The sequence below is a fragment of the Plectropomus leopardus genome, chromosome 20, assembly GCF_026936395.1.
Source record: "Plectropomus leopardus strain MGB_pleo_1.0 chromosome 20, ASM2693639v1, whole genome shotgun sequence".
In the NCBI taxonomy this organism is placed as follows: domain Eukaryota; kingdom Metazoa; phylum Chordata; class Actinopteri; order Perciformes; family Serranidae; genus Plectropomus; species Plectropomus leopardus.
In genome coordinates this window covers 12935295-12957841 of record NC_142195.1, presented here as the reverse complement: position 1 = coordinate 12957841, position 22547 = coordinate 12935295, and the positions used below count along the sequence as shown (strand labels likewise).

At 40.0% G+C, this 22547-nt stretch overlaps 1 protein-coding gene across 1 annotated transcript in view; it reads right to left on the bottom strand.

The window, feature by feature from the left end:
* The window catches only part of astn2 (astrotactin 2), a 360618-nt gene that overhangs the window by 4638 nt on the left and 333433 nt on the right, over window positions 1–22547 (bottom strand). Inside the window, exons 20-22 of the mRNA XM_042509044.2 lie at window positions 18400–18541; window positions 2247–2347; window positions 1289–1472 (exon numbers count right to left, since the gene is read on the bottom strand). Coding sequence (XP_042364978.1) covers window positions 1289–1472; window positions 2247–2347; window positions 18400–18541 — 427 coding nt within the window. The remainder of the gene's footprint in view (window positions 1–1288; window positions 1473–2246; window positions 2348–18399; window positions 18542–22547) is intronic.

Below are 22547 nucleotides of genomic sequence, written 5' to 3'. Positions count from 1 at the left end.
ATTATGAAAGGAGCTAGTGTTCAGTTGTAACAATGCTGGTGGACATTTGGGGGCTCCTGGGATTGTCGGCTCCTGGAGGAGAGCTGACTGTGCTTACGTTTCACTTGGCCATTCTGTTACCTTTTAAAAGGCACCACCAATAGAGCCTGCTTGTAAATTACCCCAACGAGGCTCAACTCTGCCAACTTCAGGCAGTAAATAATCCGTGCTCGCTCATCCAAAAGCCCCCCCTTCCCCATAGCTGCCCACACACAAACACACCATCTGACCACCCCAAATCCCCATATTTAAGTCCCAATGGCCAACCCGTGCCTCCCACCCCCCTTCACCAATCAGAGAGAAGCATAATCTTCCTACAGACCAAAGTTATTTCACGATTATTATATTATTTATGGCTTGAAAGGAGTGCTCCCAGGCAGTGGGGGTGGACAAACCAAAACATTGGGCCGTAACTTAAGATCTCGTGTTGCTATCATCAGCACTGGACCAACTTCCTTGTCAGACTTGCATACATGAATGTTTTGTTCTATGTTTTTAAGTTCTTTTGTTATGTTTCCTCAATTGCAGTTTTGTAAGTCAGTGAGCTGCCCTTCTCCTCTATGTTGTAGTAATGTCTCAGTGACTGCTCACAACACAGCAAAACTATCAGTGTTGGGGGCGGAGGGGCTGGGGGGCTCCCTGTTAAGAGGGTCATGAGTGAAGCGATGTCAGGGTGGCATGTTGTGGACACGGAGGAACTTTGTTTATGAGAAAGAAGAGGAAATGGAGTTGGAAGTCAAGTTAGTGTACGCTGACTATCAAATTTAGTGTTTGGCTTGGCTGTCAAACACTGTTTTGGCATCACCATGGTAATGCGAGGAGCGACTGTAACCCCAGAGTTTTCACAGTGACCTTGCCCACTTGCTTTCCAGAAGAGGCACTTTGGAAAGTGGGGGGAAAAAGGAGCGGGTTGGGCAATTCTGCAACAGTGCTACAGCATTGAGAGGGTGCAGACTATGCCATTAGAAATGGCTTAATGGTCTGAATCTGGCAGCACCAGTTCAGACAGCTTTTGTTATGTAAGAAACCTTAGGGTGACTGTAATTGATCCTACACAACACAACAACGTCATCAAAGAGGATGACAAAGACACTTGGATAAATAGTGGCAGACTGAGAAAAATGAAGGATAATTCTAGCCAAGAAAACAACTGTTATAAATAAAAAATACTTCGACAACTAGCTGTATAATTGGAAATATTTTATGCATCTTCTATGACAAAACTGTGCTGTCGCCCAGATCATCTCACCTGGGGCCCAGCTCATCCTCACTGCGCCAGACAAAGTCTCCGAACTTCTCATAGTGGGAATTGTAGTGGTGCTGGACTCTGTATAGAAGTGGAGGAGGGATCTCCATCAGTGTGTTGTAGGCCATCTGCTGCTCCTTGCCACTGGTGTAGCCATTATATAGGTTGTACACCTTGTCTGCTATCTCTGTGAGGAGGTAGAAGAGCGACAGACACAAGCCACAGAAATAGCCAGGAGAAAGAGGGAAAGCAAATAAACAGATGAAAGTGCAGGACAATAGTTTGATAGAGAACTTCAACAACTTGGTGTTACACTACTATAACATTGGGGGACTTGCTAGAGACAGATGGCAAAAAATTGATGATGACTTTAAGTCTCTACTATAGGCCAAGCATCAAATACACTGGATCCTACACTTCCCATAATGCAACTTGATATCGTCTCTCTGGCTGGCAAACTCCCCATGATTAGTGAATTGAATCTGACATATGAAATTGGTGGAGTGCCCCTTTACAGCTCACCACAGCTTGTTTTAATAACCATGATATGCAATCAAGCATGTGCAGATTGTAAGATAAGTTAAGAGTTGTGATCAAAGAGAACTTGATGTGAATTCTGACCTCATTTCTGTGATTTTTTTACTTTCTCAGTTGAGATCAAACCTGATATAAAATGATGACTGGATGTTTTTTGAATTTACAGTAAAGTGACTATGACTTGCAAACATGCAGAATATATAATATAACTGGGGGGGGCGGGGGGGGGGGGTACAATGTTGAGTTTGATAAACAGGTGTACTGCCAAAAATCTAAATGAACATGCTTTTGTTTAAAAGATTTGGATATTTCAGTGATACACATTGTGGGTAAATTATCCATTTAAGTGAGATGGAAGAAGTAACAGATTGGAATTAAAAGAAGCACAATAAGGGGAAAAAATAAATCAAAAAGGTGACAATACCTTCAGCTCGGCTGTCATCCACCATTGGACAAGATGTCCGTACTGAGACAAAGCTTGACTCAGAGTGGCTGCCTCGGCTGTCCACTGCATGGAGAGTAAACCTGAAAGTATAAAAAAGCAACCAAAGTAAGCTTATTAATTGTGACGAACATCCGGCCAGGTAAGAAAAAAAAGTGCCAAGGATTAGCAAGAAATCCTCAGAAAAACAGCTCCCAAACCTTAACCGGAAGACTTTTGACCAAGACACATAAAATTCAAACTATACAAAAAATTTAAAGTATTTTTTGACAGGTATGCAAGATAATGTGCTTGATGAGATAATGGTCTTGCCAGGATGAGTATTTGATCAGGTATAACATTGTACTGATATCACATAGTTTTTCAGAAAATGTCTTGTGAATAAGGAGCCAGGGATTGTAGGATTTAATTATATCAGAAAATGAGTGCAGTCTGTACCACAGCGGCAGAGGAGACAGAGGGGCATCTGGCTTGACTCCAAGCTCTCTATAAGGACAAAGTTCCTCTCTCTGGAAATGTCAAACATCAGAATTTTTTGGGTTCCATGACAGACTTCAGGGCCACTCAGTACCCTAGTAATATACCAGAGTGAACAGTTCAAGACATTGCAGTAGGAGATGGGACAAACTGAGAAAATGCAACGCATCAAAAGTAGGCCTAATCTAGGGCCACACGGCTCAGAACAAAGAACAAATGACCTTTACATGTCCTTTTGGAAATGCCAATCGGCATTCTTCTGAATAAGAAGTACAAGGAGAAACTGCTCATACTGAATCTAAACTAAAATTACTGCCTCATGGTTGTATGCCTTTAGCCAACCAGTTAAGTTGCATTTCATATCCATGTCTGTTCAGACTTGTACAGTCACGGTGTATATGAGATCAAATTTAACTGATCTTTAAGAGTCTCCTGAGCTGCAGAAAACAAGACTGGATAAGTGTGTTAATATGCACATTTAAGATGAGTTAATTATCAAAGATAACACCAGGATTTTTACAGTTTGGGGTTTTATCTTGGGACTGCCTTTGACAAAAGTCTAATCAGTTCACCCTTGAGTCCAAGTGGACATTTGTTCCAAATTTAAGGAAAATTCCCTGAGGGAGTTACTGAGATATTTACATGACTGGAAAGAGAGACAACCCAAAAGTACAATTCCTCGAAGGTGGCACAGATCAAGCCACCTCTAGCCACAGCTGCAAGTAGAGAGAGTGTGGCTCTCATGAACATGAGGCAACATGCCACTGCTGTCTTGGGGATGGTTTAACTTTTAACTTGCCACTGCAGCTCTCCATCTGACCATGGCAACCACAGAAACCACACTAAGAAAAAAAAAAACGGCCTTTGAGTTCACTTTATTATATTGTACACATTGCTCCTTAAAAATGTGTACATATAACCAACACATTATATATAGGCTAGCAATTAAATCCTTTTTTATTAAATCGGCACTGAATAAAGAGAATTATATGAACACCAAAATATCACATCTATATGTGTTTGTTGCCCATCTCAAAAACCATGGGCACTAACAGATTTGGTGTGTTTAAGAATTTGGCCAGGGGTAATGTAGATGCAAACTAGCTGAGGCCATCAAGCCAAGCCTGTGGCTAATTAACCCATCTGCAACAAGTGATTGGAACCCATATAAGGTTGTGCAGAGGTTATAATATTATTGGTTTCAGGTTGCTCAGTGGCCAGATTGTCAAGCAACACAGGTCAGTCTAAAGTAAAAGAACCCAACAGAGGTGAAGTTATTGGTGCAACTGAATGCCCCATGCAGCTAAAAATATGTTTATATATCATAAACTTCGAATACTGATGTCTAATTATTATTCTACTTTTTCAGGTGACAAAACCACTGGTTGGGATGGAGTCTCACAGTATCTATAGTTGTATACTGTCGCTATTGACTAAATTAGAGACATAAAAATGCCTGCTGATATGTTACTGAACACAGAAATTTACAGGTCTCTCAGCAAACTCCAGCCCACAATGTCTCGACAGAAGACAAAAAACAGCTCACAATCCAGCATAGTCCTTATAATTTCATGTTTGGTGGTACCCATATACCCATCCCAGGTGCCAGAGGAGCACATGGCAAGTAGCTCTATTTGTTTTGAAGTTGAGGGATTGTGCTCACAATGACTTACTAAAGTGGAGATGTTGTCCTACAAAACATCATAGCAACAGTGAAAAGGAGGAAAAATTGAGACCAATATGTTGGGTCCATTCACAATCAAAGGGGCTTATTCATAAGGTTTCTCTGAAATTTGTTCTTGAGAAAGGTCCTAAGAAAAGTCAGATTCATGACGTGTTCTTAAACCACAGAATTGTTCACACCTGTGTTCAAATAATGATGAATCCCCTTGTCCTCGTAAATTGAAAGCGCATGCCAGTTGATCGTAATTAGCATGAGTAAACGTCCAGCCAATCCCAATAAAAGGTCATAAGACTAGAAAGCCAAGTGCACACAGAAATTGAAAAGAAAAGTTAAGAGAATTAAGTTAAGAATGCCCAAATGAGTCTACAGAGGGTGGAGCACCCAACTCTGAAAGTAAAAACAGTAGAGGTAATTCTGCAAGAACATGCAGTCATTAACAACATCAGGAATTGATATAACACTCAAAAAGACAGATGCATGGTATGTTATGATTTGTTCAGTGAACCTATATCCAGCAAAGGACACACAAATGATGACGTTAAGAACAGACAAGGATGGATCTCAAATCTGAGGCCCGAAATATATTGTTACACACAGAAGAGACGGTGACAGAGGGCAGGCTTGCCCTCATCACTCCCCTTGGGGCTTTATAAACCCTTCAAAGCAGATCTCCAAAGCCTGGCATCTGGGAGGTAATTGGAGGTTGACGTAAATTGTGTTCTGTAAACTGCTTCAATTTTTTTCTCTTTGATTTGTAAGTTTATTTGAATTTTTTTGGGGTGTTGATTTGGCAAAAAGGGTGCATAACAAGATAAAAGTCAGGCAACTCTGAAATGATGGTGATTTGGAATGATACATCAAGGGGGATGTGAAAGGTGAGGATAATAGTTGCTTTTAAACAGGTGTTAGTTACAATACACCATCTTCAAATCTAAAATTATCACCTGCAGCTTGATGTAAAGGAGTAGGATATTCCACTCAGGGCTGTCTGCAAGGACAGACATTTGACTGTTGTCGTAAGTGCACTTTAACAGATGCAACCTATGAAGCTATTGACATCTCTGAGAAACTTGTTCAAAGTATTTTATCTGTAATAAGCCATGTGTCCAAAAGGACTGGCCTTGTTTGTAAAACCATTTTGAGCCACTTCCAATCAACTGAAACACTGTAGTGATACAGCAAGGTATGGAAATCCACAATCTGTTCTCATGTGTTTATTTATCAAGTATGTTAAATGGTTTCTGATGTCTAAGTAACAAACATAAGATAACTTTATGTACCACTGTGGGCATTTAAAATTTTAATAAATGACACAAAGCTACTGCTGAAAGGAGGCAGCATAGACTTGCTGTGGATGAGGTAAGCATCAACTCCATGCAAAACTTCAAAGGCTAGGGGACGGATGGATGATTCTGTTAAGCTTTTAATCAATGTTACACCAACCTCAACATTTGCCAGTACTTAACCCACTATGAAACTGGACAGCCTACAAAACTGCTGTATCTGTACCGGTAGATCATTCCATAGGGACCCTTAAAAGTTCTTGGCATTCTTTATAAAAAAAAAATTAAAAATCAAAATTATCTTTCTTCCTTTAGACTGACTGCACATTATGTTCATTGAGGTTACACTGGGTGAGTAAAGCAAGATCCAACATGGGTGAGGACCTTTTGTGTTCAGCCTGCTCATACCCAGATGTTCATCATCTTTGTTTTCTTTGTTCCCATCTTCACCCAACACTATGGAGGCCTACTGCTTCCTGGGTACCATGCTCACCCAGGACCTCAAATGGGAGGAAAACATCAGTAGCCTCACCAAGAAGGCTCAACAGAGGAAATTTTACTTCCTGTGGCAGCTGAAAAAGTTCAGCATGCCAAATAAAGCAATGGTGCACTTCAACACTACCATCAATGAGTCCATCCTCACCTCCTCCAACACCAGCTGGTACACTGCTGCTATTACCAGGGTCAAGAGCAGACTGCAGCAAATCATCCACTGTGCTTAAGAGGCTAATTGGCTGCTAACTGCTGCCATATTCCAGTTCTAATTAATATTCCAGGAGAATTGCTCCGTTTTTGCTTTGTATTTGGGCATGGATCACGTGTTGCTTGCAGTTATTACCTCTGACTGTTCCCTCTTTGTGTAAATACTATGCGTTTTTTCTTGAGTGTGTCCTATGTTTTAAATATTAAAACACTAATTGAGACAAAAGTGATTCTGGCCTTTCATTAATTAAAATAAACTTGCCTATTTGATGTCTCTGTATTCTTGGCTGGGTTGTAAGCAGTGGAGAGACGGAGATTCTATGCATTTTGGTCTGAAAAACATTCCTTTTTTTATGGTGCACTATAACAAGTCTTGCTGCCACCACCCCTGGTTGCCTGGCTTCTACAGCGCACAGGCTCCAGTTGCTCTAAAACTTTTAACACAATTCAGCAAAAAATGTTCTCCGTCATACAGCAAGCATAGCTCAACAGCAGGTGTTGCTGTCTCTGGTGTGCAGTCTCAGGTTCAGCATGCTTGTGCATTTTAGGGGAGAGTATGATTAGACCACGAGCACCAGCTGTGCTAATCAACTCACCTGGCACTGCTCTCATGAGTCATCCCCACACCTCTCACACCTACAGCTGAATGTCAACCATGCAAGGACACCAGTAAGATATCAAAATGGTCTTAAGTGCATTAACCATGTCCTCACAAGTTGCTCTGACTATGTCCTAGAAGTGGCCGGCTGTATGCTGTATGAGTTGTTTGATGCTACAGTTATCGAATAATAATGGCGATAATAGCATGCTGGAATAGTGTTTTGATTTAACAGTGGTATAAATTTGAATATTGTAACAAACGTTTCCTAAAATGGTTGAAAAGTTCTTCTACATAACACAATTACCTAAACAGGCTCCAGAAGTGAATAGGTTTATTTAGAAAATCTAAAGACAGACATTCAAATGTTGAAAACATGGCTGAGTATGAGAATGTAAAGTAAATACCAAGCAATGGTGAGCAGCCAGTTTACTTAGCAGTGATAAAATCCACCTACCAGCATCCATACTAAAACAATATTTGGGTATTTCTTGGCTCTGGAAGACTCCGGGAAGTTATTGTGCTTAGCCAAGAAATATGCTGCATCTGGAATCGCAAATTATGTAGCAACTTATACCTGAGTAGAAGTCTAATCAAAATATCTGAAAAGTATAGAGTGATTGTAAAAAAGAAAAAAAAAATATGCCAAACAGTTAAATAAAGTATGCTCCGATGCAGTTGTGGTGAAGGCTGTTTTTTGAGTGAAGATGTTCTGAAATTAAAAAAAAAGAAAAAAGAAAATCATCAACATTTATTGTTTTTCTTACTGCAGGGGAAGTTTTGAAAAAGTGAATTTAGTATTGAGAAATGTTTGTAACTAGTTATGAAAAACTGTAAGGTTTCAGCAGTATTTCCACAGAGTTACCACTGTAAAAACAACACAGTGACAACAAGGAAACCACAAAACACAGTGAGACCAAATGAACAACTGCAATGGCATTCCAATGCTTAATACTTTGTGGAATACATGAAAATAAAGAAATTAGGATATTATTGTTTTTTACAAAACTTGCTTTTCTTCCTAAACCCATTTGCCCTTTTTTCATGTAATGTCTTTTGAGAGCTGTCCCAATGCTGTCAAATAATTGTTTTGTTTGTAATATGACCTGTTTGGACATTGTTCACATAGTTTGTCTGGTCTTGTTATTCAGCAGGGTGGATGCGGTATTCCCCAAGAACCTCACTAAAGACGCACGGGCCTCACTGGCTCCTCTGCCCAACAAAACAATGCCGGCATGTAACAGTCACACTGTTTAAATTATGTGGCCACATAACGTGCAGATGGATACAATGAGGTGGGAGAGGGGAGGGAGCAGGACGACGACTAGGCGGGAGTTTTATCAAGGCAATTTGTTAAAAGTTTTGTTTGGGACTTGGGATATGAGCTTACCAGCCATTTATTTTTTTTTTTTTTTTTTTTGGTTGAATGGTTGGCATCAATGACAGGTACTATTCCCCATTCTGCAGTCCATACAGCAATTACAAGCTTATTATACACTAATAAAGCTGTGCCAGGAAACTAACCCTCAGACAGTCTACTTTGGAGATCTCATTTTAGTTTAGGTATATGAGAGACCACAAGCAGCCCCTCCTTCCAAATGGGGGGTCAAAGGGGACAAATGACCTGGCCAAAAGCCCAGGGAGGTATCATGCAAAGGCTTATAGTTGACCCTTAAATGGTATTTAAAACAGCATATGCGGCGCCTTTCCATCCCCTTCTTTTGAGAACATTTTAATTTGCATACAAAAATCTGAGTGAAAACACCAAAAATTTGACAAAACCTCAAACTATCACAAAAAAGTTTGGGGGCAGGTGCAGTTGTGTGCCCAGACTTTGTTTATGGGGTGGACCAAGTGGGGCACTGACTTATGCAGGGTTGACATGAAGTACGAGCGCTGCTGTGGGCACATGCATCGACACAGCAACAAAAAAAAACCATTTAATTACCAACATTGCAGTGTTTTAAATTCTTGTTTCTTGTTTAGTTTAAAAGATAAATAGACATACCAATCACAGCACAACAGTGACGCCACACAAATGTTGAAAAAGCTTCCCTACTTTAATATATAAATTGTTCCTCCAAAAGTAAATAGGACTACAGCAACTACAAAGTGCCAACAAATTAGAATAAATAAGGCTGTGTGAAAGTATGTGTATATCTGTGGTAGTGTGATTTCGTGGAATAGACTGTAGGAAGAAATCAAGCAAAGAGAGAATATCAGACTGTTTGAAAATATGTCCAAAAAGAGATTTTTTGTGAGTCACAGAGATGGGGGCTGAGATTGTAAAGCACAGTAATGGTGATATTGTTGTTAATGGTTTTCCTCTTTTATATTTGGCAGTGTAATGTATGAAGAGCATGAAATAGAGTGGTTTAGGTGTGGGGATGGGCACTTGGGTGGAGAGCTGGTTTATGATGGATGGATTAATTGGTTACAACAGTAGGACTACCCAAGCATTTGTTTATTCTTACTCCTTTTCTGACATGAAATGTAAAATGTATGTTGCTTATTGACAACTTGTCATCTGATACCTGCAGTTATTATGACAATCAGGTAGTTGAGCAATCTAGTATATAAATCCTGCTGTAGTGGGGTCAGTTTTTTGTATAGACACTGGTTTCTAACAAAATTAGACTATCAAAGGCATCCATGGATACTATGTCATGCTATCTTGTCAGAAAGGGGCTACATAGCGCTCGAAAGTGAGGATAAATGTTATGTGGAAAAAAGTGGAAGTCATTTTTCAGACTGGTGTATTTCTGCATCCCCGCACAGTCTTTGAATTGCATCAGTTTACACAAACACTGGATCTTAAAAGGTGATGAAATTGAATTTATTTGTGTACTCATGATTTGAACCTATGCTTCAATACCTTCAAGCAGTTTCTTCAGTGTTTAGTTTAACTTTTCTCTAATCTTTCATTAGAGGGCATTTCTTTCCTTGTGTTATGGTAAACGGAATATAACTGTCAGTTTTATTTTAAAGGGAATGTTTATGTGTTCTGAAATGAATGACTTGACCTTTTGTGCTTTAGAGTATATGTAAGCAAAAGAGAACATGACCCGGATGGGTCTATAATACTGGATTTGTTAATGGTTGGGGACTCCATCTGTCACTAAAGGGCTAATGGCCAAGAGCTTATTTTAAATTGCCCATGTTGGTATTAGAGCTAAGAGTGGGTGGGTGGTGATGGTGTGATGCTGGAGTAGAGGTGGATGAAGTGCCCAATTTGGAAAATTTTGTTTTCTTATCAACAATTTTTCGTGGCTGGCCTGAAGATATGCTCATTGTGCAAAGGGAACTTGATATTTTACAGAAGATATGAGCATCTTTACAGCTTTTTGATCACAAGGAACCTTAGCCAGTGGTCCTTCATACTGGTAGGATCTTGTTCATTCATAGAAGCAGATAGTAGCAGTGAGGGAACTGGATGGACAAAGTGTGGTGCCGGAGTTCACTAGAGGCACTCCGTGATGATAAGAGATCGCCTGGGTGAACAAAGGAACCAGCCACGGTCTGGCCTGCCACGAGAATGTCAAAACATCAAGTAACAGAATTGGCAAGACACACACAAGCACCCCGGCCACCCACCCACACACACACACAAATACACTTTCCTTTGCCTCTATATTTTTCTATCTACATTGCTTGCATATAGCTCAGCCCTGTCTATCCCTCTCTCTAATTCCTTGTCTCACATCTATTCCAAGGCTGTCTGGTGGCACATGGCTCCTCTGGATGCGGCTCGGTTTTGTCCGTGTGCCATAGTTTTGAAAGCTCAGCAAACAATGAAGAGGACAAATGGCAGATTAATGTTTGTGTAAATTAACAATGTTGCCATTAAAGTAACCATTGTCCTCTAATTTAATGAGACAGTGGAGAGATGGACGAATAAGGGATGACAAGACAGAAAGCTCGGAGACAGATAGAGCGAAAGAGGAGGGATAAGAGAAAGGGAGAGTGAGAGAGGATCAATTAGGGCAGTATTTTTGGCATGCCGAGAGAAGCTAGGGCAGTAGGGGATGCCTTTTCCATGACATCAGCATTTGGACACACATCAGTAGAGCCAGTCCACAAATCAATCAAAGCCACATAGAGTTGTTTCTCACTGCCTGAAGAATTTGTGGCAGCTTACAGTATCTCATGACTTTGAAATCCTCTGTGGCATGGAAGTGGTGCCACATGGCCCCTCCTTTCATTGTAATTTAGAAAAATTAGCTCAGCTCTGAATGATCTCACTTGCAGACAATGAATGTAATGATGAAAACTCACCATTAACAGTCATTTGACAGTTTGAAATGTATGAACCAGATATTTCTAGAAACCAAGATAAATAGAAAAAACTGACACGACCATAATTCCAATGACACTATGAATGACATTTGACAAAATCAAGACAAGATCATGTTGGGTGAACTAGTATCATGACGTGCTGCCTTCATTCCCCCAGTCATATGAATAATACTGAAATGATAAAATGCCAGTGGCGGATCTTCCAATAGGCAATATAGGCTTTTTAGGCCTTTTCTTTCTGTAAATGATTGTGCACCTGCCTACACAAGCTTTTGTGCTCCGTGTTTCCAGTTAATCAGTGTGTGTTGGGATCTGTGGCTCTTGTCTTTTTTCCCCTGATTCTCCAGTGTTTCCCCTCCCTTCTTGTTGAATGTTTGTCCCTACTTTGTTTCCCTTGTCTGTGTGTCTTAGGCTGGGCGTGGCTGACCTACACTCTGCTCAAGCTGAACTCCTCACTAACCTGCAGCTCATCACACACATGCTACTCACGCACTCTGATTGCAAGCAACCAGATAAAAACCCGGCTCTCCTCACCATTCTTCATTGTGAAACCCCTCTGTGGTAGCACCTTGGCCTCTTATCAGTCCACCCTCTTTTTGAAGATTGTAGAGATTTTTGCCTTATATTTGGGAATCTTGCTTAACCTGTGTTTTCTTTGTCTCAAGATTTGAAAATCTACCAACCCTGTCCAGCCTCGTCTAGCTTCCACCTGTATTCTCTGGACTCTCACACTCAGATGAAAAGATCCTATTGCTACCTATTTATTATCTTCTCCATCTGTACATTAAACAGTATATATCAACACCTGTGTCCTACATCTGCATTGTGGGTCCTAAAAACTGCTAGACCATAACAGCGTGCCATATCAATCTGATGTCAGTTCCTTGGTCCTCAAAATGCTCCAAAAAACTTTACGGCACTGGCTTTGAGCAGCAGTGTGCCTCCCTCACAGTCAAATAACAGTATCTTTGTACGACTACCAAACATGGTCATTCACATTCAGGCTTTCATCAAGTCCAATGCTAAAGTTACAAACTTTTCAGTTTGTGCAGTTTGTGTGTGTGTTTGCCCCTTTGTGTCATTCTGTGTCCCCTCTCTAAACTCTGATGTTATTGCAGGTCCCCGAATGTAACGCTGGCTGAACTCTAAATGAGGTCTTTTGTTGCTCAGCAAAAACTTTGTGCAGTTTGATTTGCGTGGTGGATAAGTGATCTATTAGCTGTCACTGTGTATTGTGCATTTATACTCTGTTAGATATTTGATTTGTTTAACTGTTCATAGAGTTTCGCATTGGTCTGCAGTATGATTAGTTCAGCTGTGGCAGTTTCACCAGTTGTCTCCTTCTGCCCAAGCCTGCTCCTCCAGCAGCTGCGGTTCATCTGCCTAATTACAACTTCGGTTACATAGAGATGTTGCACTTCTTTCTTGTTTATGCCCTTATTAAGGCCCTGCGTTGGCCAAAACATGTTAGCTTTTTATTCTGTTCCTTTATGAACTAGCCTTTACAATAAAGGTTTGTATCATAAGAAAAGTGCCTTGGTTTAGCTCCTCATTTTTCTACATGAATATGTAGCCTGATTTTCTCTAGACAATTCTGTTTTAGCAAATGCTGCTCAATTTAGACTTTTTGGAAACAATAGGTTACAGAACAAGAGATTACATAGTATCCAGTGTGATTATTTTCTAAAAATTCAGCTTTTGAATTGAGTTGTGCAACTTTTCAACATTTTAGTTTGCAGAGGAACATCAGAGCCATAGTAGCTTGGTAATGATCAAGTGTAAAGCCAGTACCAGTTGAAGTCTTATCAGGCCCTTGATTAAGACAAGAGGAGTTGGCTGCAAGCAGATGTGCCTTCAGACGTAATTCCGACGTAAATTCTGCCCTTATCAGAGAAAAACAACACTGTGGAGAATGCCTAAACAAAGATAACACTGCTACAAAGTTTTACAGGTTTTTGTTAGTGGAAGCCTGACTTCTGCTGATTAAACTAATAGTTATTCCCCCACTATTCTTTATCCACTGTCAAGCCTGAAGGAAACTTAAAATCATGAATTGTTAACTAAAGAGATGGTAATGGTGTTGTTGGCAATGCCGGGAGCTTCTAGAAATGTCATCAGTGACTGTTTGCTGCTTTTATTGGATTCATTAATTATGTTTATTTTCTTGATAAATTGGTCAGTTTTGAACAGTTGTGAATTTTTTCCAAATATGGACTACACTGCTCATCTTTGGGTGCTACGTCAATGTAAAACTGACAGGCTCATTAACTTATGACTGCATTCTGTAATGTTAATGTTAGATTAATTAAAAAAACAAAACATGTCACATATGTTACTGTTATAGCTGTGTTGTTGGGAGGCATTAATGTTAAAAAGCTTGTTGGCATGGCTGCATTAATCCATCTGTCACCGTCTCTCTGTCATAAATACACATTCACACTCCCACAAAAACAGCAATATACTGTAGAGGCCTTTTGTGTGTACTGTAATGCAGCCTCATCCACTCACCTGTATCTAATTAGAAAAGGCAGAAAAAACTGTTGCAACTTCAAATCCGTACTTCTTTCAGTGTGGCAATCCTGAGGTTCCCAAAACAAACCAAGGTCACCAAATGGCAAGCGTATTATAAACAAAATACTCTTAACAAAGCCTGAGAAGACAGTCAAAAGCTGCGAAGATTGTGTCCAATGACAGCCACAACAACACCTGGGTCTTGTCTGGCTCACTCTTTATTGCTGCTCTTGCAAATTTGTTTTAAGATGTAGAGCAAATAGTGCTTTTGGACATCACAACAACATCCAGTGAGGGAAAATGCCTATTTTAAGCAACATATATTTCTAGTCTTAAAAGTGCCTTTATATACCTTGCCATAGGGGGAATGAACAGAACCCTGTGTAGTACTACTGTGTAGTGCAATCCCATGAAACAGTCCAACAATTAATTAATTTTGATGAAGCTGTTTGAGACACACACTGAGTCAGTTAATGGTCATTTTTTGAGGCTGTGTTTTGTTTTATTGAAAAGCACCATGTTACATGGTGCTTCTCGTATGTAAATAAGAAGTGCAACATGCAAGGAAAAGGTTTCAATGTAATGCAGTCAGTAGTGGAAACACGTTTGCATCCCAAGTAGTCACATGTAGCCACTTTGCATTGGACTTTCGCATCTACATATTACGCTCTGGGTGCAGTATGCTTCTGCATCAACTATTGATGTTCCCGTTGTCAAGCTACTCTTCTCAATGTGTGAGATGTGACTGGTTGACAGCAATGCACACAGCAACCATTTACCTTTTACATGTACCTCAAAATATAAATATATTTAAGTTCAGTACTTGGTAAGTGCACTTAATTACTTTCAACAACTGCTAGCCATGCAGTGACTTTTAGCTGGCTGACTAACTAATGAGGGTGAACGAATATTTGCTTTGAGTCAAAACTATGAACACAGGTTGATGAACATTTCCCGTGATCTGAATGTGAGAAAAGTGTTATTCCTGTTACATCAATAGGGTGAGCCTAAGAAATTAGGGGTTTGCATGGACAGGGTGGTCCATGATGGAGTCAAATTCCCAGCCTGAATTATTGTTTCAGTCTGCCCTTGAATACAGTCCAGTCCAGCACCACATCACAATGCAGATGATTTCACGATGTTTATAGGACTCAATGTGTTATTTATGAGACCAAGTCTAATGGTGGGTGGGGTAATCCCATTCACTGACAAATCCACATTCAGTAAAAGAAAATGTCTTTGCTGCCCATGTCACACACTGTCAACATTTGATTTATTGTTGTAAAAACATGAAGTGTTAGGGTGACGGCAATGAGTGCATTTATTGATCTCAGGCAAGGTCTGTCTGTTAGCTAAATGCCCCCCAAAAACTACAGAGAGTGGGCAATTTGTTCTTTGAGATTTCAAATACCACCCCTTAACAGAGATCCCTCTGTATTCACTGAAACCATGTTCTCCTCTGACCAAAGAGAACATAAAAGAACGGAAGCATCCACCACTTCCACCATGGTGAGACTAAGTATGCTTCCCCGGTTAACTCGGCCCAGCTGTTGTAGGTAACAAAATTCACCCCCTGAAACAAAATAGCATTTGCAGTGGGAATTGTAGGCATCCATGGGAGGATGTGGTATTTGCCCAGTCATTCTTGTTTGGGAAAGATGCAAACATGGCCACAACATATTGTTTAACGAAAAGTCTTTAAATGGTAATGGGAAACACTGAACTCATAAAAATGTGGTTAGAAAAACGATCAAGTCAATTGGGTTGCAATAAATTGTGAGCCGAGACAAAGAGCAGTGTGGCAGAATCCTGTAGGTGACTCTGACAGGATTTTGCAGCCTTTGTGTGGTAATGAGATCCTTGATTATTTTCTAGTTTTAAAAATAAAAACAATTGCAAAAATGGCAAAAATGGAGCATACCCACCAGTTGTCTTCTATTAAAAAAAACATTACCCTCTTCTGTCAGTTCTCTAGCACCCTTCAAAACCACCACATGACATTGATGTATGAGGTGTATTAACTATCACTGTCAAAACATATCTGAAGCCTTAAGGTCGGAGATATTTTTGCTCTTATCTACATGTTTGCATGCACATGATGGCTGCCTCATGTATCCTGCTTCGGATTAGAAGGTTGATTGTGCAATTTGTCAGAAATTAATGCTACACATCCACAAAATGCAATATGCACATGAACAAATGGGGGAATGTGAGAAACACACTCACTATTGTCACAATATGCTTTAGGGGCTTTACATAATTTTTTAATTGGTGCTGCTATTGCTTTTCCTGCGGTGATCTCAGTATGAACAATATTGCAACTTCCCAAGTGTTGCCAGCAGTTGCTAGTTTCGCCATGTTTACTGTTTACATGCTGCAAATCCGGAAGCTCTCTAGTAGAATGTATGAATTTATTTATTTATTTAAAAGGGACCATGGGCATTTTAAAACATAACCTAATTGGCATCTGCAGTCTCTCAGCAGGTCAAAAAAAGACAGCACAGAAACAACAACACAAAACATAAAGACAAATAATACAAACAACAGCATATGATATAAACCGATGCAAAGATAAAGACACAAGACAGACAATGCAATATAAAGCTTCATAAAAAAGCACATAACACACAAGACACATTTAAAAGTTGCACACAATAGTGCATCTTAAATGAATGCTTGTCAAATTAAAGACGATACCTAAAGTCCAGATTTCAAGGTCACTGAGTACAGAGCTGAGCAGCTTTTCATCCTTTCTTCTCAAGGTGGTTTTGAAAGTATTGATAGAGCTGCAGCTTCTCACATTATACGAGCGTGTTCCGCTGATTTGTAGCTTTTACAGAAAAAGCTGATTGCCCAAATGCAGTGCTAAAAAATGTCATGGTACAGTCTCATACAGAGGATAATCTAGAGGATCTGATAGAACTTACTCCAATAACAATCCTAGTACATAGTTATGTGAACAGTTCTGTTCACAACCAAGCCAGCAGTCTACACAAATGTCTGGCCTTAGAAGTTCAGGGAATATCTAAACTAACCCTGGCACCTTGTCACTGTGATTTTTTGCTGACCTCTACCAAAGGTGAGATTTTCTCTGAATCCTCCAAGTTTGCTTACTCCACAGCAGGGGTGTCGATCGAGTTCATGAGTTCCTCAAAGTCAAGCTCAGCAGTTCTCCTCTGCTAAAAACAGCCTTGGTAAGGCCTTCTGCTTCCTGAATTAGGTCATGGTGTGCCATAACCTCTATGAAACCAAGCAAAGGTCCCTCTCCAGGTCCTCCCCAAACTCCCTCCACACATTTGCTTCGGAGACCACAGAATCTGTAGTACTTCAGGCTTCCTAGATCGTGACCACTGAAAAAGTATTCTCGTTGGCTAACCAAGTCTAATAGTTTCCTTGACAGCTTGTCCACTTACAAGATCTTAAGGTGCCACCACCTTTTCCTACTCTGGCAAGGCTGCTCTTTTTTGAGGATGTCAAGTGCTCTTTTTTGAGGATGCCAAGTGTAAGGACAATGAAAGTCTTAAGCATGGTATACAGACCAAAGATGGTCACCGTTAAAGAAACCTTGTGATATCGTTGGCCTTGGCTCTAAAGCAGTGGTCTGAGGTCACACAGTGAGAAAGGTTCAAGGATGGCTGTTGTCACGGTCTTGCAGTCAAAGACAGCCTGGGAAAAAATCTGACATTGTCAGAAATTTGGGATGACCAAAGTCAGAGTGTGACGTCTACCAACCAACCAGCAGAAATGCAGCGTGAAATGATGCACTGATTAGCACAACACTGCTTAAAGCTGGTAGATGCTAATAAATGCTTATTTCGAGCTTTATCGTTGCAAAATTGGCATGCCAAGATGGCCTCTTTTCCCCAGCCATGACCGCGTCCACATTTTCCTCTTCCTCAGACTTTTTTCAACACACATAAATGCCACTCTGGCAAGCTCTCGATTCATGTTTGTTTTCATTTTTGTCGTACCACTACAGCAGCGTAGATTGATGACACAAGCTGGCAATGTTTTGTTCTTGCATAATGACATTGATGGACATGCTTCACAGCCTGCGTTGCCATCATACAGTCTGCATATATCCAGGTTGTTGTTCTACCCAAGTTCATGAGATTTATATCATACAGAGTAGCTTGCACTCAATTTATAAGATTGCTAAAATCTCAGTCTGCAGGAGGCTTTAGTCTAGTCCCTCTCCTGGGATCTACATGCTGCAGACCCTTCTAGGAGCTCTACAACACAGCTCAAAGGGGCACACAAATACCCCCGGCACCACAATCGGACCGCAATTCTCTTCAAGTTTCTAATATATAGCTTAGTTAACACACACAAATTTGGAAACTTATTTTCCTCATAAGTTTAATATCCATTTTCTATGAATTTTTACACCCAGAGAGACCTGGAAATAATTAGGGACTTTCCATACTTCACAGAAATGTGCAGGAACCTTGAAACTATGTCTGCACTAACACACAACACAATTTATGACTCATGTTTATTCATGCTGTGAAGAAATAAAGAGCCACAATAAATCAGCTATTCAATTGACTTGGAAAACGTGGCTAAGAGTTTCAGCAGACTTACTTGTAGAGGCTGTCGGGTTCCAGGCACTTGAAGACCACTGAATACAGCACAGAGTGAGGATGGTCTCCAGTCCTCTTCCCGGCAACAACACAAGATGAACCCAAACCAGAGAACAGATCATCCACCAAGCTCAGCACTTCACCTAGTAGAGGGATGAAATAGAAGAAACAAAAGTTAAATTAAATTAAGAGTGAAACAGCAAAAAATAAAATCTTACAAAAGGTTACTTTTGAAATGCTATTTGTTGTGTTCTGCCATCTGTCATACTTTTTCTTGTTTGTTTGTTTTTGCCAAAAATGAAGGAAAAAAAAGACTTATCTTTCAACTTTATCTTTCATCTATTGTCCTTAGTGAAACAAAACAATACCACATGTTTTGGTTCCACCACATGTTTCAACACAAGGAAAACAATGGTGCACAACATGAAGTTACTCATGAATGAATTTCTGCCTTTAGGAAAGCAGTTCTTTCCTTATCAATGATTTTGCCTTTTTAATTTTGCCGTTGTGAGGTTCACCTCTGCCCGCTCTGTTGGGAGCCATTTCACCAGCACCAAGCCCGAGGCTGAATTAAATCTGACTTTTTGCTGGCAGCAGTCCATACACACTACATTACAGAACTGTAAGAAAACAGGATTCCTTTCCTTTATGGGCACATGGTGCTGTTACAATGATATCTCTCTGAGCACCCTGGCGTCTCACAAAACACTACTTCACAAGTCGTGAAATATCTTTCATGTCAGCTTACGGGAAAGGCAAGCAACGCACACTTGTTCATTTAAACACACACATACACAGCGCCAGTTTCCAGTGCTCATGGGGGTGATGGAAAAAAGAGGGAGCTGTCAAAATAGTTTAAAAGCTCTCAAACGGTTGGATTTCCAACTATTTCTACATGAGGTAAAGGGCAGCTTAGTTTTAGCTTATGATACATGGGCCAACTTATAAACACAAGGAGTAAGTCTGGCTGGTAGGGCACAAGGGGATGGTAAGAAAAGGTTGCGGAAGAGAGGAAAAAGAACTGCACGAATGAATGATTTGACCTTTTCACAGAAAGAGCTCTGTGTATAGGAGGTTTCCCCCAAACACATTCCTCCACTTTTGCAGGGTTGCTCTTTCGAAGGTCTTACCTGTTTTTTAAACATGAATCTAAAATTTGATTTATTTATTTTATTATTGAAACCTGCTTACAACTCCAAAAATGTTGTCAATATCAGTATGTGAGTATCAGTTTGTATAAATTTGCAAATTTAAATTTAGATTTCAGCCTGGGTTTCCCATGTGTTATACTTCACTATGTACAAGTTACATAATCTGATCTATTCATACTTAATTTTTAATTTTTTTTCAGCTTTTTCAGGACCACCTGTGTCTACTGTATGCTTTGCTAATCTTAAGTTGGATACATTTGCACTCAAAGTAAAAACGATTTATTAAACAAACAGATTACCTTAATATTGCATAATGACCATTTTCAGTACAAATTAGTTTAATGATACATATTAACTAGTCAAAATTGAGCAACAGTGCAATTGCACTTACTTCAATTTACTCGGATTCAAATACTTTCCGTAATTGCATTTTTTCTGCATTATTATTTATGTAACAAAAATCATACATGTTCTTAAGATCTTTAATAGCCTAAATTTTTCCTCTTTACTAGCATTAATGGCACAATCATCTGCAAAGAGAAGATCACACACAACAGTTTCTCTCTGACCTTCCATCTATCTATCCATCTATCTATCTAAAGAAGATACAATGAAAGGGCAGAAAATGTTGCTGATAGCTTAGCCTTTTGCTAACCATAGCCAAAGACTCACATCTGGGGCTTCAAGTTCATGTTGATGTAGCTAATTAGAACCTGAAATCACTGTGTGTCTCACTCCCCGCCTCTACAGACCACCTCACTGGCAGGAGAGCGGGCATCAGCTGTGGACACAGACCCCAAATCATCAGCCAAAGCAACCCAAATCCAGCCAGCCCCCAGGGACCAGACAACTCAGACTCTCCATCAAATCATTAACGTTTCTGCTGCTGCCGTGGTGGTGCTGGCTGAATTGGTGCCGCTACAGCCACTGACTGAAGGTCTGTCTCTAGAGGTGCTTCCTGCTCTCCTGCCAGCAACGCAATCCTCAGTAGCAGGCAGTGAGGCGGAGGGACCGAGGGGGGCTAGCTAGCTAATTCTCGTCTCATTTGTTGTCTGATAAACTGAAAGAGAGAGAGAGAGAGAGAGTGGGGAAAAGTGGAGCTGAGCAAAACAGTGAAATACGATTAAAAAATGAAACAATGTATAAGAAACACTGTGTAACAGTTTGAGGGGGGACATGCAGGAGGAGGGTGTATTTTCAAATCTTGCCTTTTCTTTGCCTTTTCAAAAAAAAAAATGCATACCACAAGTTTAATCTAAAAATCCTACATGAAAAAGTTAAACTGAAAATGAGCTGAATTGAAGGTGAAGGGTAGATTTATTTCAAAGGTGATATTGGATCCAGTGTTCTCCGTCAGATTTTATTGTCCAGAAGCAGTCGCTCAGGTATTTGATTTGTCTGGAGGTTCTTGACACTAAATATGGCTACACTAAACTGAAAATGTTTGAGTGTGATAAAATTCATGATATCTGTAGCTTTGAGCTGGTACTGTGTATGGACAACCTGGATCTGTGTTTTTATTTAGCTCTGCCTTAAAGAACCTAGTTTGTTAGAGACATCTGTGCTGATTCAGAATTGTGAACAAACTTTTGTGCGATGTTCACTTCCCTGATAACGTTTCTAAAAAAAAATTAGAGGAACAATAAATTATCCCTAACAGCACACTTAATCTTTTTTAATAGGTAATGTTCTATTTCAGATTGACTGTTGACCTGATTCGGCCTGCGTTCATTATGCCTTTCAAGTCAATCCCCCTACCTTTTATAGCAAGCAACTACGAGAGGAATGCCAGCTGAATGCCAAAATTCTGCCACTTCACAAAGAGTACAAGTAGAAAGAGACAGCTCAAAATACAACGTGGACAAAAGTGGAGAAAAAAGAGGAGATGGAACGGGGAGAAAAAAGTCAAGAAAGAAAAAAACAAACAATGAGGGAGGAATGGGAAAAAGGACGGTGAGTGCTCTGATGTTTTATGATTTTGGATGTGGTCATGGAGAGGAATGATGATGTCAATGGATGTTTTGATAATCAGAATAAATCAAGGAGCTGATGCGTGACTACAGTTCAGGTCAGGAGCGACCGCTTGTGACTTGTTTTCGTAGTGGCGAGTTGATGTATGTGATTATAACATAATCCTGTCTTGCAAAAATCAAAAGGCAGTGACTCATACTCGTCAGAGTGCCAGTGTAGTCAACAATGGTTACCCTTTCATTGCTGGGTCACAGGTTTCTCTTCTATAGCCTCACTGAAAATGTTGCCCATAAACAAATGAAAAAACACTCACATTAACAGAAAAGCATGCGTCTCCTAGAAGAACTTAGACAATAAAAACAAAAACAAGGATGCAAAAGAACAAAAGAGACGTCTGGAAAGTGATAGTGGTTTGATGAAACATACTGGATAGCAAGAAAGTTGCGACAACGATGTTGCATAGGTGTACACATTTGTCCAATGGGAATTTAGACAACCTGACTCCCAACTCAAGTGAGGATGTTTTCAGTTGAGAAGTAAGTTTCAATTGTTTCAGCTTAAGTTGTATTTATTTAAATGTACCCATATTTTACAACTCTGCATGTGACTACAGCCCAGTGGCTAAAAGAAAACGTTGACATTGTACATTTTATATGTAATACGTCAACGTTTTTAAAATGACGTGTTCTAATTACATGTATATGAGCAGACTCTGACATTGGGCTGTGTAGGGCATGGTGGATGGTGTAAAACCTAGGTGAGACCCCTGCAGACCACTGATTGAGACTGTCAAACAAGAAAATCGGACACGTATTGGCATTTTCAGCAGCAGTTGTTGCACCATAAGTGATTGTTTTTAATGAGACATCACGGTATTTACAGCAGTGATAGTAGCGACAAAAGCCGATATTCTTAGCCGAAACATGATATTTTCCTATCCATAATCAAGCACAATCTTCCACAATCAACCACAGCATCGTTGAAATGTAAAGAAACATAATGTTTGAATATATCTGCGACATAATAA